Genomic DNA, 16,559 nt, shown 5'->3' on the forward strand with positions numbered 1-16,559 from the left:
GTCGTCTTTCTTTCTCTTAAGTTCTCAATCCCACCAAAAGTCTCCGGTACCTATCCGATCTACTCTTCCTCTCCGGCGTCGCAAGTGGTGAAGTTTTTACTTTTTTATCCATGGAAACCGGAAAAGAAGATACAGCCGTCTCCCTGGACCGTGCTTCTCGATCAACGAGAGGGAGAAGGTAAGTCTTCAACTTAAAATAAGATAATATTACTATCTCTTAATACTGTTCTGTTGTTTTCTTTTTTTCCAAAAATTTTCCGGATATAATTGATATGGAAACCCCATTATTTACTATTTCCAGGATGACGAAGTTGCTGAACGACGAAGTTGAAGAGGACGAGTTGTTTTGGAATCAAGAAGCTTTTAAAGAGGTACAAACAAACATTTTTATAGCGGAATTACTCTTGTCAAATTAATAGATTATAGAATTGATGTTGTTGTGTTGGGATATGGGTGATTTCATGTTCCCTAGAATTGGTATAAACTCTGAAATAAAGTTTTTTAGAACGACATATTGGTATAAACTTTTCTATTTGTGTCTCTCTCCAGGAGGAGAATGATGTCAATTATGAAGAAGAACCAGAGGTTGCCGATGTGTTCGATAGTGACTTCGATGAAGATGTTTGTATTGTTACCTTCTCTACTTCTGATTTAATTAATATTCTATAAGTACTCTTCCGTCATAAGACTCTTAGTGCTAAGAAAACTTTACACCTTCCCTATCTTGAAAATTGACTCTTCCATGGTTGCTAGGAACCTGAGCCAGATGAGGAAGTAGAAAAAGAAGCAGATGAAAGGTTTAGCTTCTTTTACGTTTTTATATTGTATTTACATCTCCATTTCCATTTCATAGCCATTATTTTTATTTTGAGTTGCTCTAACAGGGTTCGCACAAAGAAGCGTCTGATATTTCCTGGAAAGTCTTCTATGAAGAAAAAGAAGAAAAAGAAAGTCCTTTCAAATTTAGATGGTGATTCCAAAGATGAAAATGCTACTCAAAAGACTACCTCTCTGCAACATCATGATGCCCCTGATGATGCAGAAGGTGAAAAAATTATAAGGAAATCTACTAGAACATCGGTCATTGTTAGGCAAGCTGAGCGAGATGCAATACGTGCTGCTATGCAGGCAACAATGAAGGCAAGTCTTTTGGTTATTCTTTTCATTCTTCTTTTGTGGGAAAATATTTCTAGAACTCATTGGTCGTCATCTTAAAATTGGGAAAATGCAATGGAGCATGGTATTAATTAGTACATATATCTTTTCTAGCTGGTATGTGTATAGATATGTGCTTTGGTATATCAATCAATCAATGAAATCTAGTTGAAACTTCAACTAATAGGTATTAGAAGTGTTCTCATACTGACTGTTTCAGTATTATACCTTTTGACGTTTGCTGTTGACACTACACTTATTCTTTAAGCTTTAATCAGTTGTTAACAGTGAGAGACAGAGGCATATGTTGAAGGCATGGGGAGCATGGTTGTCTTAAAGTGCCATAGTATTTGCTTGATTCCTGATTTATGGAAGTAAATGCCATTCTCCCATTACTTTTTAAAAAAAGGAAAAGAAAGAAGATAAAAAAAGGAAAAATGCATGGCAATCCCAAGAATTGGCCCTGCATTTTGGCTTGGCTCCTCCAAGAAAGAAAAATGACTTCATGAAAGGATGTATAGTTTTTCCGCTACTAAACTGAAAATGATTTGTTTTCATTTGACTTCATTCTGTGTCTCTTGCATGTAGTTGCAGAATTGAATATGGGTGATTTTTTCACGTTTAGGCAAAAATCAATTATATCGTACAATTGATAAAAAAATTAAGTTACTGGATCAATTTGCTAAGGTCAATCCCTTTGCTAAAGCATTGATATTAATTCTGAGGAAACTATTATTAATTCGGCTTTGGATTTAACATGCAAAGTTTTAAATTGATCAAATATTTATTACTCATATTCATATGGATTGGTATTTCTATCTTGAAGGTATGATGGAATTTTAAAAGGTTTCTCCATATTATTGTTCTATCATGTCTTCACTTTTAAGCCCTATGAATTTGGGTATAAATCTTTAAGCCTCAAGCATCATTTTCCATGAAGATGTCAGGTTCTTGTTGTGTGCAAAGCCCACCTGCCTCTTTTTTAATCTTTGATCATTTTGTTCAGGTGGTAGTGATTTCTTTAACCAATTTGATGTTGGTTATGATTTAATACGAGTGATTTTCTGGCAAACTTTGATCCCAGTAATCAGTTTCTTATGTTTCTAAGGTCAATCAATTCCTTTGCTAAAGCATCAGTATTAATTCCGATAAGACTATATGTCTAATTAATATTTAACAAGTCGACTAAGGATTTAACAACATAATTGTACTCATGCATGCAAAGTTTCAAACAGATCAGATATGTATATCATTGGTCGAGACTATTGTTTTCTTCGATAAATAGTTAATGGTTTAATTTAAATCAAACAATGGTAGACATTTTTAATTACCTCTAAATTTGGCGTGCATGATCTACACGCATAGAGTATGAAATATAACTATCAGATTAAGAAAATATATATATTTGTTTATGTGCTATATCAGCATCATAGGGAATTTATAGCACTATTCACTAGTTTTCTGTTGTCTTAAAACTTATCATGTTACTTCTAGCACCAGAGTGCAACTTTGTTATCTTATGAAGTATGCCAAACGTACTTTCTTCTGAACAGACTGTAATGTGGTTAGAAGCCATAAAAACATCATCACTACCTTTTACTGAACCCTCTGTAATCCTTTGGTTGAAACTCATGATGTATGCAGAGATGTCAAACTGTCCAAGTTGCTTACATGTCAGGATTGACAACAAAACATATGTTTATACGCACATACACATCTCTAATTCATTAAAAAGATTCATGCAGACATTCTATTCAAAATTGGTGGGAATATCCTCATGAACTATTTATGTATGGATAGTATCTAATGTATGATTTCTAATTTCATATATTAAGACTTGTATCTGCATGTCTCTGTTTGTGTGTATTGAGTGGTTTTACAATCTGGAAAGAGGGAAAATGTAGTTATCCCATGTGATTATGTTTATGACATATTTTTGTTCACCAGCCTGTAAAACGGAAAAAAGAAGGTGAAGAGAAGAGGATGACTCAAGAAGAAATGCTTCTCGAAGCAGCACAAACTGGTTCAGGCTGAAAGCTAACTTTGATATTTATATTTCTGAGGTTCTTATTTGATTTTAACTTGAATCTATGAAGTTTAATTTTGCAGAAATCATGAACTTAAGGAATTTAGAGCGTGTTTTAGCAAGAGAGGAGGAAGTTAAGAAAAGAGCAATAATCCACAAGGCTGTTTATAATGGTCCGCAGAGTAAATATGTGTCAAAAGATGGCAAGTTTCTCTTCATAGGCCATAGTTATTGATTTTAGTTCTAAAATGCAACAATAATGGATAAAAAATAAATAAAAAATAAAATGCAACAATAACAAAAACATGGTTGTTAATTATTCGAAGTCTGTAAATTGAAACTATCTATGCAAATCCTTGCAATCTTTTGCAGGTTCTTCATATCTAGAATTTAGTAAAGGATTGACATTTCACTCAGAGCTCTCAACCACGTCGCCTCCATGTAAGTTGTAGGGTGGTCATGAGTTAACAAATTATCTGATGTAGATTCTTTTAAAATTTCTTTATTATCAAACCTATATTTTTTTTTCAGTCAATCGCTTTTTCTCTTTTGGTTTTATCTTATTTTATTTCTCTTGGATGCCATTTTAGCACAAGCATTCAATAAACTCAACCTGTTGAAGTTGGGAAAAATATTACCGCCCCATGCATTATTTGGAACTATTGTTATATTTTTTTCTTGTAGGGACATTAGTTTAGATCTCCAATACTCCTAGAAGTTCAGGAAATTTTGCTTTTAGCCTGGAGTTTGGATCATTGGAATTTTGCATAGGGTTTTAAATTAAGCATCACTCTTAATTTTTACATTCCACCATGTGAGATAATCTGATGTAGAGGAAGGTTTGAACAGCTAAGAAAATTGAAAGAGTATGATAAATCTAGTTGATTTAGGGATAAAAAAGGGGTTTGGGATTTTCCAGCAACCAGCTTTATTAAAACTCTCATAATGAAAATAAATAAATAAAAAATAAAATGCAACATTAGGGGAACATTTTAGTTATCATGGAAAAGTTATTAGGGTGTTTATTCCTTTTATTAACAACAGACCGAAATACAAGGATTGTACGTTTGCATTTGTCCATTTTGCAAGCAAGAAGGATATGTGCAATGCGGTGGAGAAGATGAATAATGTCAGGATTGCCGGGAAGATAATTTCTGTGTAAGTAGCTAAATATGACAAGTTATCTGAGATGAAGAGTCGTGAAGGGGCTAGCGAGGAGGGCTTCAAAAAGGTAGAAATAGGAGAGTTGAAGGGCAGAAGATTGACTTCTCCAGTACAAGGGAAAGAGAAAATGGAACGAATGAGCAAGTTCCTTGATGGAAGGACTTATAGAGACATGGTGGTTGGGGTGGAAAAAGTTCCAGAGGGTCATCAAGTAAGCAGTCAAAGGAATACTAAGGAAGAGAAGAAATCTTTGGAGGTCTTTATCCCGATGGAAGAGAGATTATGGTTGAAATCTTCACTTACTGGCATTTGCAAAGATATTTTTGAAGTAGAATTTGTGCAGAAAGCCTTACGGAATGAGGGCTTCAAAGTTAAAGTGATAAGGTGGGGAGTGCGAAGAATGCGTGTCTGGTAGTGTTTCAGTCGGTTGAAGAGAGAAGAATTGCAATGGAAGAAAAATGGGAAGCTCTGACGTTCTGGTTTGAAATATTGGAGCCAGTGGTAGAGGAGGGGGGCATCCCATTAGCTTATTGTGCGATTTCAATGATCGGTGTCCCATTAAATTGTTGGTCGGTCCCGTTCTTTTCTAGCTTAGCATCCAAATGGGGCAAGGTAGTAAAAATCCAAGATCAAACTGCACATAGAGTGGATTGCAGAGTGGCGCAGTTGTTACTAAGGGTTGAGAGTCCATTTGATATTCCAGAACAGATCTTCTTCACTATGTATGGGAGAAGATTCATGATTAAAATTAAAGTTGATGGTGCTGAGGATTTTTTCCCAGAATTAACAGATATGGAGGTAGAAGAAGCTGCAGAGGAACCATGGGAGGAAAGCTCTTCGGATTGGAGCAAGGAAGATGTGCAGAATCGGCAAGAAGAGCAGGTGGGAGTACAGGAGTTGTCAGAACCCCATAATAGGATTGAGTATTGGGTTAGAAGTTCTCAACAAGGCAAAAACACAACTACCGAGAGAGGTTTGAATTTAAACATAGGTATGGAAAATACTTTTGTCTTGTGCAAAAAAGTGACAGAAGTAGGGGATGTCTCCATACAGCAGGAAAAGTCAGAAGAAGTTAATGAAGGGAGAGAAAATGGGAAAAGTCTGGGAGGTGCTCCCATAGAGCATGAAAAAGTTAATTGCGGAAATGGGCTTATTAGGGGCCCAGATATACATTTGAGGAGTGGGCTGGACCAAGAGGAGGAGAGATTAAGCAAGGGATGTTTCGAAACAGCAGAAAATAATGTTGTGCATTGTCAAATTCCCGTGCAGGTGGGGTCTGTTTCCTTGTCTTCTCATAGGAATTCGGGGGTTGTACCTGGGAGTAGAATGGGAAGGGGCAAATACAAACATGTTTATTCAAGATCTAGGTCAAGGGGAACTAGGAGTTGTTTAGGTACAAGATCGGAATATGAATATAGAAATGAGGAGGGGGATGGGGCAGAGGCATTGGAGAGCTGGAATGTAAGTAAATTGTTAGGGGTTACATTTAGAGGGGGGGAAAAGCTTTTATGAACAAAGCAATTCCATTGGTTAAGGAGAAAGGAGCACATGGGGGAAATTAAGGCGTAGGAGGATAAAGGCTAGAGCTGTAAGGAGGGTTGTTAATGAGAGAAAGCCTTTAATTTTATTCATTCAGGAATCGAAAATGGAAGTGTTGACTCCTTTGGTAGTGAGGAAAATGGGTGGTAATTTGTTGACAGCTTCGGCAGTTTCAGCAGCTGTAGGTTCTGCTGGAGGTTTGATTACTTTGTGGAATGAAAAAGAGTGTAAGGTTATAGAGGAGATCATTCATAGGAGGTTTGTAGCAGTTAAGGGTATTATTGATGAGTTACAAGGATCCTGTTGGTTCATAAATGTGTATTGTCTGAGTGTGGATTCAGAAAAGGAGGCGTTTTTCGGGGAGCTGTTATCATTCTTAGAGAATATAGACTGTCCAGTGTGTCTCGGAGGAGACTTCAATGTTGTAATGTCACAGGATGAGAAGATTGGAGGTGCATTGAACTTAGCTACAATGTTTGCTTTCAAAGATTTTATGAGCAAAGCTAATTTATTGGATTTGCCTTTGGTTGGAGGTCGATTTACATGGTGTAACAATAGGGATATCCCAACTTATGAGAGGCTAGATCGATTCCTAGTGGATCAAAGATTTTTATCATTGTTCCCTATGATAACTCAAAGACTCCTTGAAAGGTCTGTTTCAGATCATAACAGCATCTTGCTGGAAAATAGGGGCTAGAATTGGGGCCCTAAACCGTCCAAATTTTTTAATTATGTCTTGGAAGAGGATGGATTTTGTAAGATGATGGAGGGAGAACTGGTCAAGCTGTGTAATGTGGAGAATAGACAACCAATCTCTATTGTACTAAAAGGAGTGCAGGTTGCAGTGAAGAATTGGTCTGGAAAGGGTTATCTTGAGATCCCTGGGAGAATTAATAGGTTGGAGAAAGAAATTCAGGAGATGGAACTTAATTTGCAACAAGGTCTCTCCATGGTGTCTATGAAGAACCTAGTGGAAGCAAAGAAAGAGCTGTGGGACTTGTATAAAAAAGATGAACTGATTTGGCTTCAAAAGTCAAGATTGAAGTGGAGTTTGAATGGGGATAAGAACACTAGATTTTTCCACCAGTGTGCAAGAGGTAGAGGAAGGAGAAATGGTATCAAATCTATCAAAGTAGATAATGAAGACATTTCAGATCCAAAATTAATTAAAGCTTCGGTGGTGCACTTTTTCAAGGAGTTGTTAAATCAGGAAAATACATTGGAAGTTGAGGAGATGGACTTGGATTTTTTACAGCTCTCAAATCAGCAGAGTATGGCACTCGAGAAGCCTTTTTCTGAAGAGGAAATTTGGGGTGTAATCGCTAATTCGGATTGTAATAAAGCACTTGGCCCAGATGGACTGAATTTAGGCTTTTTTAAGAAGTTTTGGTCAAGTCTGAAGGAAGTTTTGCTGCTGTTTTTTAAGGAATTTTATGAGGGAAAGGAATGGGACATGGAAACCAATCATTCTTTCCTCTCTCTTATTCCCAAGAGGGACAATCCGGAGGGGATTGAAGATTTTAGGCCTATTAGTCTAGTTGGGGGTTTCTACAAAATTCTCTCAAAAGTTCTGGCTAGAAGGTTAAGCCTATGCATTAATGAAGTTATTAGTCCTTCACAGTTCGCATTTATACCGGGGATGCACATTTTAGATTGCTCGTTTATAGCAAATGAAGGCATTGATTGTTGGAGGAAAAAAAGGATTGAAGGGAGTTGTTTTTAAGGTGGATTTCAAAAGAGCTTTTGATACGGTTGATTGGAGGATCTTGCTGAAAATAATGAGTAAAATGGGGTTTAGAGCTAGATGGAGTTCTTGGATGTACAAGTGTGTTTCAACAGCTTCCATTTCAGTTTTGGTAAATGGCACACCTACGGAGAACATTCACATTACTAGAGGACTAAGGCAGGGCTGCTCGTTATCCCCTTTGTTGTTCAATTTGGGAGGAGAATTGTTGCATTTAATGTTGGTAAAAGCAGTGAACAAGGGGTTGTTTTCGGGTTTTGAATTAGGCTCTAATGATCGTTCTTTCATGTTATCTCATTTGCAATTTGTGGATGACTTAATAATTTTTAGTAAGGCTTCTATTCATGATTTGGTGAATATTAGAAGGGTGCTTTTAATTTATGAACTGATGATGGGTTTGAAGTTGAATCTGTCTAAGAGCAGAATTTTTGGAATTAATGTGGGGGAGGAGGAACTAGTTTCATGGGAAAAGGAAATAGGGTGCGTAAGGGGAGTTTTTCCTTCGGAGTACTTAGGTCTTCCATTGGGGGCCAAGAGGAATTCTTTTTCCCTGTGGGAACCGGTTGTACAAAAATTTTATAATAGTTTGGTTGGTTGGAAGGCCAAGTCTTTATCTCTGGCTGGAAGGGTTGTCTTGGTCAAATCGATGTTGTGCTCTCTTCCAATTCACTATCTTTCTATTTTTCGAATCCCTATTAGTGTTCTCAACAAACTAAACTCTATCATGGCATCGTTTCTATGGGGGGATCATCAGATAAAAAGAACATTCATTGGATCAAGTGAGATTTGGTGTGTAAGCCAAAGAAGTTGGGGGGTTTAGGGATTCCGAATTTGTTGCTATTAAACAGGGCTCTTATGGGGAAATGGGTGTGGAAATTTGCTGCAGAGAAAAATTCTTGGTGGAAATCAGTTGTGTGTTGTGTTTACAATATGGATCCTAATTCATTGATGATCCGGAATACTTGGACAGCTCGTACTTCTTGGATTTGGAGAGGAGTTGTTAAGAACTTCTTTTCAAGTGATGCATTTGGGGACTGTTTTAGGAGAAATTTGTGTGTTAGAGCTAGAAATGGAGAAACTGTTCAATTTTGGCATGATGTTTGGTTGGGTTCGGTTCCTCTAAAAGATAGGTTTCCAAGGTTATTTGCTCTTTCGAATAACAAAGAGGGTAAGGTTGCAGAATTCAGATTGTACAATGATTCGGGTTGGGTTTGGGATATTCAAATGAGAAGGAATTTGCTGGATTGGGAGGTTGAGCAGTGGCTGCAAATTATCTCTCTGTTGAATAGCTCTTCTTTGTCTCTAGTAGAGGAAGATTGTTGGATTTGGTTGGGAAATGGAGAGGGTTGTTTTACAGCAAAATCATGCATGAAAACTTATTTTGATAGAGGGTATTGATCAATTAGAAAGTAATTGGGAAAGGTATGTTTGGAAAGGAGTAGCTCCACCACGTGTGGAATCTTTTGTTTGGCAACTTGCTCATCATACAGTTGCGGTGAAAGAGGAACTGCTGAAGAGAGGAGTTACTGGGGTTGAAGACTCTGTCTGCCCTATGTGCAGGAAGTACAATGAGTCGGTCTCTTATTTGTTTCTTCACTGTGAAGTGGTATTGGTTTTGTGGGCTAAGTTTTTAAAGTTATGGAATGTTTTCTTTGTGGTTCCTGGTTCGTTGATGGATTTCTTAATTGCCTGGGATAACCTAGTGCCGCGATCTCATATATGGAAGTTTATTTCAAGAGTAGTGTTGTGGTCTGTTTGGAAATGTAGAAATGAGGTGATTTTTCATAATGGGAAGGTAGATTCAGCGTTCTTGTTCTTCATTTCACGTTTCAGAACTGTTTCTTGGTTTGAAACATCAGTTAAGGATGTTCATTTTCATTTCAATTCCTTGATGGGGGATTTAAAACTAGCAGATCAACATGTCAATCTGAATAAGAGATATCTTCCTTCTTCTAGGTGGAGTCCTCCTCCGGAAGGGTTTTTAAAAGTAAATGTAGATGGTGCAATGGTCAAAGGTTGGGATAAGGGTGGAATAGGTGGCTTGATTAGGGATGGCAGTGGGTTGGTGCTTGGGTCATTTTCAGAGAAGGTAGGGGGAGGTCCTCCCTTACTCGCGGAGCTTTTGGCGATCAATAGAGGGTTGATTCTTATTGAGGAAGTTGAAGCTGATTTCTTTTCAAATCAGAGGACCATTTTGGAATCAGATTCTTCTAATGCTCTGAAGTGGATTAATAATCCGAACCTTAGTACTACTTTGTTTCAATCCTTGGTAAGGGATATAGCTTCTACTGTGGAGAGGAAGGGTATTATCACAAGGCTCATCTCGAGAGCAGCAAATTGGGAAGCGGATGAATTAGCTAAAGCTGGTATAGGCTGATTTTTAGGTTTGTGTTATGGTTAAGGTGTTATGCCTTGGTTGTCTTATTTAGGGAGTATCAGGGTGTGTTATGTTTTCAGATTTATGGTTTTCTGTTTTGTAAAAAGTTGTTAGTTGTTGAGGTGTGGAGGTGTATTAGTGTTTTAATTAATAAAAGTTAGAGGCACTCTTTTCCTCCTTCCAATGTCTTTCATGTTATGTCTGTAACATGTAGGATAAGAAGGGGGGTTTTAATGAGGCTTTATTTTATCAAAAAAAATGATAATAAAACTGCCCTAATAACCCTCTAGTATAGTATTTAAGAATAAAATTTCACTGACAGTCCTATTTACTCTCTATTAGAATAGTTGTATTAGAACTGTTACTAATAGTCCAATGCTAATCACATAACTATTTAAAATGACACAAAATGTTAATAGTTAATGAATATTATAAAATAAAACTGAACTAATAAAATATTATAAAATACATAAAGCTCCTGCATCATTCTCCCCAGCTTGGAAAACTCAACTCTGACAATAACATTCATCACTTTGGCATAAATTTCTGGAACTGCATTTGTTGCGAGGAACTGCATTAGTGCAACTTCTTGATTCAACCTTGATATAAGATCTTCCATGTCTGTCTGCTGTAGCTAATCTCCTATCTGTATTTCCAACTATAGACTTCTGTCTTTCACAAACTACATCAATGGACTGTTTTTGCTTTCATTCAGTGCAATCTCAAAGAGTTCATTAACAACCAGCTTCTGAACATCCAACACAACTTTTGTAATTGCTATCTTAGCCTTGGGAATATTTCCTGGTTCAGGTCTGTTTTGAACAGCTTTAATTCTCTTGCACGAACAAGGATCGGAGGGTGCAACTCTTTGTTCATCCAGATTCCCATTGATTTTAAAATAGCCACTAAGCACTCAATAGCTTCTTTCATATTTGGTCCCAAGGCTTGTGAATCAAAACAAGCATTAGTACTAAAAATAATAAATATAACAAATAAGATTAATTTCAATATGGTTCATTTATAAATTCAAGTTATGTTCAGTTCTAAATTTCCTTCACTTCAATGAATCATTACCATCTAGATCTTGCTCTTCTCTAATGTCATCTCCTTGCATGAATTTAAAAACATTAGTAATAAAATAAAATACATATAAAGATACAAATTACTAATTTAATAACATATTAATAATAATATTGAACTAGGTCTTATAAGGATTTCATTCAATTTTATTTCAGTTACATTATATATATAATTATATTAATATGTCCTAGTCAATTTTAATAAATATATTAAATGATAGATTATATATGCACACATACCCATTTTAATAAATATATATGTCCACCGTCCGCCATCTTTCATTACATGAGTTAAGTTTACAAAATAAAGATATTCTTTACAGGTGTTAAACTAACCGAAGAAAATGTCAATTAAACCACACGTGTAAACATCTTGGCATCTACCAATTTCAGCTTATTGCTTTGTTGTTGAACACTAGGTCTGATACTTGAGTTTTCTTCTTTATTGTGTGATGCAATCAAAGAACCATAGGTGTGAAGCTTAGGGATCTTCTAGTTTAGTCTTACCCCAATCCTCTCAAGAAATTTGGATTGTAGTTTAACTTTAAGCTGTCTTGCATCGGGATATGACTTAAGGAAAGAACTTCTTGTTAGATGATTCTCTAGATATTGTCACGCCCCCAGAACTTCGACGCCGCACGAGCTTGCTAGCAGCAGTCTAGTCCCGTGACAATATGCACATAATGTTTAGCATTTAACAGCTTAGCGTGCACGATTTTCTACTTTTTTTAATTTCTATGTTTTGATTCTAGCCTTTTTTATTTAGTTACCACTATTTATTTGCTCTATTTATATTATTTTGATTATTTTGTTCATTTATCTTTACACCCAGACCCCGAAAAGGCCATATGTGCTGTAACTGGATTGCCTGCCAGGTAGGAGCTTATATCATAATGGTTATTGCTTGGTCTTTCATTCTAAAGTCCAATTGCTGAATTAATTGTTATATTTTCTTTATTTGGAACTGAATTATGATTTCTTTCAGTTGAACCGGAAGAACATAAACACTTTTTTTGCAGTTTTTTTTTCATTTTCTGGAGCATCAGTGAAATGCATTTTAATTTGCTCTTTCTTGTGTAACATGGACTTTTGAATCTACTGTTAAAGATGCCATGCTCCCAATCAATGATCCATCAGCATTTTTAATTTCTAAACGTGTATTAGAAATGTCATCGGGGTGGGAAATTCAAAAGTGAAAGCCATGAGATAGGGAGCTTCTCTTCAGCTGGGAGTTTCATCAAAGTTGTTGCTAAGCCATGTTTATGATTTAGTATATATGTTAATTCAGTGATGCTTAACATTTTAAGAGAAGACAAATTCGGCTTTTTCCATCCAACCATATTTATTCAAATTGTCATTTGATGTTGTAGGTACCGAGATCCGAAGACAGGGCTATGCTATGCAACAAAGGAAGCCTTTAAAATTATTCAAGAACGGTATGGGTCCCTTCCATTTGACAATTCTATTGTCTGATGTAACACCTTGAGTTACTCATTTTCTATAGTTTATCTGAATTATATGTTACTTGGATTTTGGTGTGACCTGCGGACATGATTGTGTGTCCAAAATGAGGACGTTCAATTATTCCTTATTTTTTGGATTATACTTGGAGGGTTATGTCCTGGTATCCAAGTCTGTAAATGTGTTGGACATGGGAGTCGTAGCAACGTAGCATGTATTTATAGTTAGGAGTGGTGTCCCTTCCCTGTCAACCAGTTCTTTAATTCTTCATAAATTTCTGATATGCTCCCCTGAATTTATCCCCAAAAAAGGGTGAAAAAAGGAAGGGTGGAGGTGGGGTTAATCACAACTTATTTGCTGAGTTTGCTTTGTATGATTTTGTAGTTTTCAAGATGAACATAAAAGATCTCCGAAGAAAATGGATATGGGGGTCTTGTTTGATTCTCTGTCTAGTCAAGGCTTAATGCCTAGGCAGAAGAGATCTCACATCTCAAATAGAAGTCAAATATCACGCTTCCAATACTTTGGGAATTTCGGCAGATCGTCATCTTCTGATGATGAAAGTTCAGATTAGTTGATGTGGTAATTTCCTAAATATTTTTCGGCATGAATTATGTGTTTGTTTCAGGAATTGTGTCTTTGTTGGGCTTATCTATTCTATTGTTAGCCTCTGTATGATTGGATATTTTACGAAGTAGACCACTTTCCTGTTTTTGGACTTTAAAATCTATGTAAAGTATACAAAGGGGAAAGTAATCTATTGATGCAATTCCTTGAAGTTTGTAATTGCTGACACTATCGAGGAGCAACAATCTTAGTTGTAACAATTACCTCCTATTTTAATTCATGATGTGGTCAAGTTAAATACAGTGTCAACCTCTGTCTTGATAAAGCTATCTTTAAAATGATAAACAAATATATGTAATTGTAGTTCCTTTATCTTTTGAATGATTATCCTGGATATGTAATTGCATATGATGTTACAACTGCCCCCTTACCTGCCTGCAGCTTTTCAAAGAAAGCTTTGGTAAAAGATTGTTGTGCTTCATTTAACAAAACTGCAATTGCTGAGTTCTTTTATTTTCTCAGTACACCTTTTGGCTGTAATTTGATTCTGTTTAATTGTTACCAATATTTTGTGTGCTCTTAAACCTCAGTTATTTTGGCCACTTTTTGCTTAGTGTGTGTGCGTCCATGCATTTCGTTTGGGGTTTGTAGCTGCATTTAGATTGAGGTATGATAGAAAAACTGTTTACAGGTTAGTTTGAGATGTTATGTAAAATCAAGGAAACTGAACCTAAAGATTATACAAGAATAAAATAGGAACATTATTTATCATCTTTAACCGATATGAAGGATCTAATTTTAGGTTTTAATTTGACTTGTTAATTAGACAAACTCCATCATGAAAGCATTAGCCATGTATTGGATATCCATACTACATTGTTCAATTTGGTATTAAGTTTAAAAATGTGCAATTTACTTTAATTTTGCTTCTGTTTACTGGATTGCCTATTCAACTTACCCCAATAGTAGAAAGGGTGTGGAGTTGCCAATATTATATACCCGAGTATATTGTTTTTAGGCTTAATGTAAAAAATAAGTGTCCAAACTATATTAAATTGTATTAATCGGAAAAAAGATCGATAATTAATCTGAAACTTGTATACACATTTTATTTTTAAATGCAATTGTATTAATGTTAGCTTGATCAATCAATTAAAATATTTCAAGAGAATGGTGAATTGACTTTTAAAAAATTGATTGAAACAATCAAAATATATAGATAATTTACACAAAGATTTAGACTTTTAAATCAATTCTATGTCTACTCTTGTAACTGCACATAAAGAATTTTTTAAATGTATTGGATTTATTTACTTTTTTTTTTCCTATAGAAAAGTAATGAGAATCAAGTTCCTCTCTCATCTAACCCAATCATAATTCATGAAATATGGTGAATGTTTTCACCTGGAGGGTTAAGATCAGACATGGTAAACCCCACAAAGATAGAAGGGTCCAAAATGTTTCTCGAAAAATCTCATAACTTTTGGGGGGAAATGTTTCAAACGGCTCCATTTTTTTCCTTGTTTTCATTTTGACCCTAACTACAATAAGTTCCTTCCAATTTAATTCTTATTCAATACTTAAAGGGGTAAATTAATATTCATACTTTTACTCTTGGTCACCGCTATTTGTCGAAATTTACTACTTAATACTTAAAAAAATGCAATAAAAGATAAAAAAAAATTAAAAATTTGAGCGTAACAGTTTGGTCAAACATCAAGAGTCATAAATAATAAAAAAGAAAAAACTTACCTTACTTGTATATCTATTGAAATATCACAATATGTTAGGAAGTTTTAGCTGCCCAAGGGGAGCATTACAATGAACAAAGCTCCATTAGCATGTGACATGCATCTCATTCTGCCGAATTATTTAGCTTCCAACTCCCACCACCTGAACTGAAAGTAAATTCCGCATTCACGGATGGATCGAGAGGCGTGTGAGGATAGTTGCTCTCTGAAAAATTAAAATTATCTTATATTTTTTATATATATTTTCTATTGAAAATCTGTTTTCGAATTCCACTCATATAAAATTTTATAAATTCATCCCTTCTTAAAATTTAAAAAATATATTCCTTAATATAAAATCTTAGGTCCGTCCGTATCCACATCTTCTGCACTTCATTCTCATCTCTTTTCAGGAAGAAACCCACAGGCAAGGTAAGCAGCATGGAATACAAGCAACTTGTTCACAGCAACCTGATGTTCATATTCACCAACATTGTACCCATCCTTTCATCTTATCATCCAACTACAACATCCTTCATTCCATTTCTCTTCTCTTGCAGGACCTAAACTCCACAAAGTCCCAACTCATTTCCACTTATTCTCTTATTGCTGACTTGCACTACAAGATTAACTCCACCAACTTGCTCGTTCAAGCCCTCCTTATTGAGCTCGCTCATCAACACGAACTAGCTAATATATTCGACATTCCTTGTCCTGCTTCCTTGTCGGATGAACTCAAGCTTGCCGTTCTTCCTGACAAGCTCCCATTAGGATACTCCCCAAGGATCGCATCTGATGAGATCTATCCTCCTGTTGGAGCATCCTGCTTGAGGTTTCAAGAGGAACACTCTCAGTACAATGACATGACATTGGCGGTGAATGTCCCGTGGATGATGTTTTTGCTCAAAAACTCATGCTCAAGGGTTGTGAACCACTCCCTCGTCGACGATGCCGCCCCAAATCCCCTGTCGGTTATGTTGAGCCAACACTGTTTCCCGATAGCCTTTGGTCAATTCCATCATATTCCAGCATTATTTAGGATCCGTACACTTACAAAAGCTGCCAATGCCTCAGCGACTGCAACAAGTTTCCAGGGAACTTTGATTGCAGGTACTGCTTCAACCTGCAAGGCCGAGAAAAAAGATGGCTTTACGACAGAGGACTAGATTATGGAATCGATCAGATTCTTGAAACGAAACCAGCCGGGAGTATCCAAATCGGACTCGACATCGGAGGTGAGACTGGCACTTTCGCTGCGAGGATGAGAGAGCAGATCATCACCATCATCACAAGTTCAATGAACATGGATGGACCGTTCAATAGTTTGATTGCATCAAGGGGGTTGATCCCAAAGCATGTTAGCATTTCTCAGAGGCTTCCATTCTTTGAGTACACATTGGATATAGTGCATTCTATGCATGTGTTGAGCAACTGATGAAATGTTGGAGCTCACCCTGTACGACATATACAGAGTGTTGATACCAAGGGGACTAGTATGGCTTTGACCGCTTCATCTGTCATGGATCGCAGCTCAATCAAACCTATGTCCCCATGTTTGATCAAACTGGGTTTAAGAGAGAGGTGGAATATTGAGAAGAATGAGTGGTATTTATCAGCTTTGTTGGAGAAGCCAATCACCTAACTCAAACTCCTTTTTTTTTTCTTTAGTCAATAGTTGATCCTTAACATGTTTTACCCAAGGATTCGAATGGTTGTT

The 16,559-nt window shown here is 36.2% G+C and overlaps 1 protein-coding gene and 1 pseudogene across 1 annotated transcript; both read left to right on the forward strand.

Annotated features, from left to right (window-relative positions):
- Positions 1–13,349, forward strand: LOC120119640 (SWR1 complex subunit 2). Its single transcript, XM_039139448.1, has 11 exons — positions 1–178; positions 302–371; positions 550–621; positions 754–797; positions 885–1,140; positions 3,103–3,178; positions 3,265–3,384; positions 3,554–3,622; positions 11,917–11,959; positions 12,455–12,520; positions 12,930–13,349. The coding sequence occupies exons 1-11, from the start codon at positions 111–113 to the stop codon at positions 13,117–13,119; spliced, it is 1,074 nt and encodes a 357-aa protein (XP_038995379.1). The 5' UTR covers positions 1–110; the 3' UTR covers positions 13,120–13,349.
- LOC120120055 lies at positions 13,152–16,484 on the forward strand (annotated as a pseudogene).
- Positions 16,485–16,559: the final 75 nt, after the last annotated feature.

Source organism: Hibiscus syriacus, unplaced genomic scaffold (assembly GCF_006381635.1).
Source record: "Hibiscus syriacus cultivar Baekdansim isolate YM2019G1 unplaced genomic scaffold, ASM638163v2 tig00110332_pilon, whole genome shotgun sequence".
NCBI classification, from domain to species: Eukaryota; Viridiplantae; Streptophyta; class Magnoliopsida; order Malvales; family Malvaceae; genus Hibiscus; species Hibiscus syriacus.

Excerpts from the sequence above, each read along its gene's own strand:
- LOC120119640 (XM_039139448.1), top strand. The coding sequence starts at position 111 with ATGGAAACCGGAAAAGAAGATACAGCCGTCTCCCTGGACCGTGCTTCT. Across the intron at positions 372-549 it reads ATCAAGAAGCTTTTAAAGAG|GAGGAGAATGATGTCAATTA; the intron begins GTACAAACAAAC and ends GTCTCTCTCCAG. Across the intron at positions 11,960-12,454 it reads GTAACTGGATTGCCTGCCAG|GTACCGAGATCCGAAGACAG; the intron begins GTAGGAGCTTAT and ends TTGATGTTGTAG.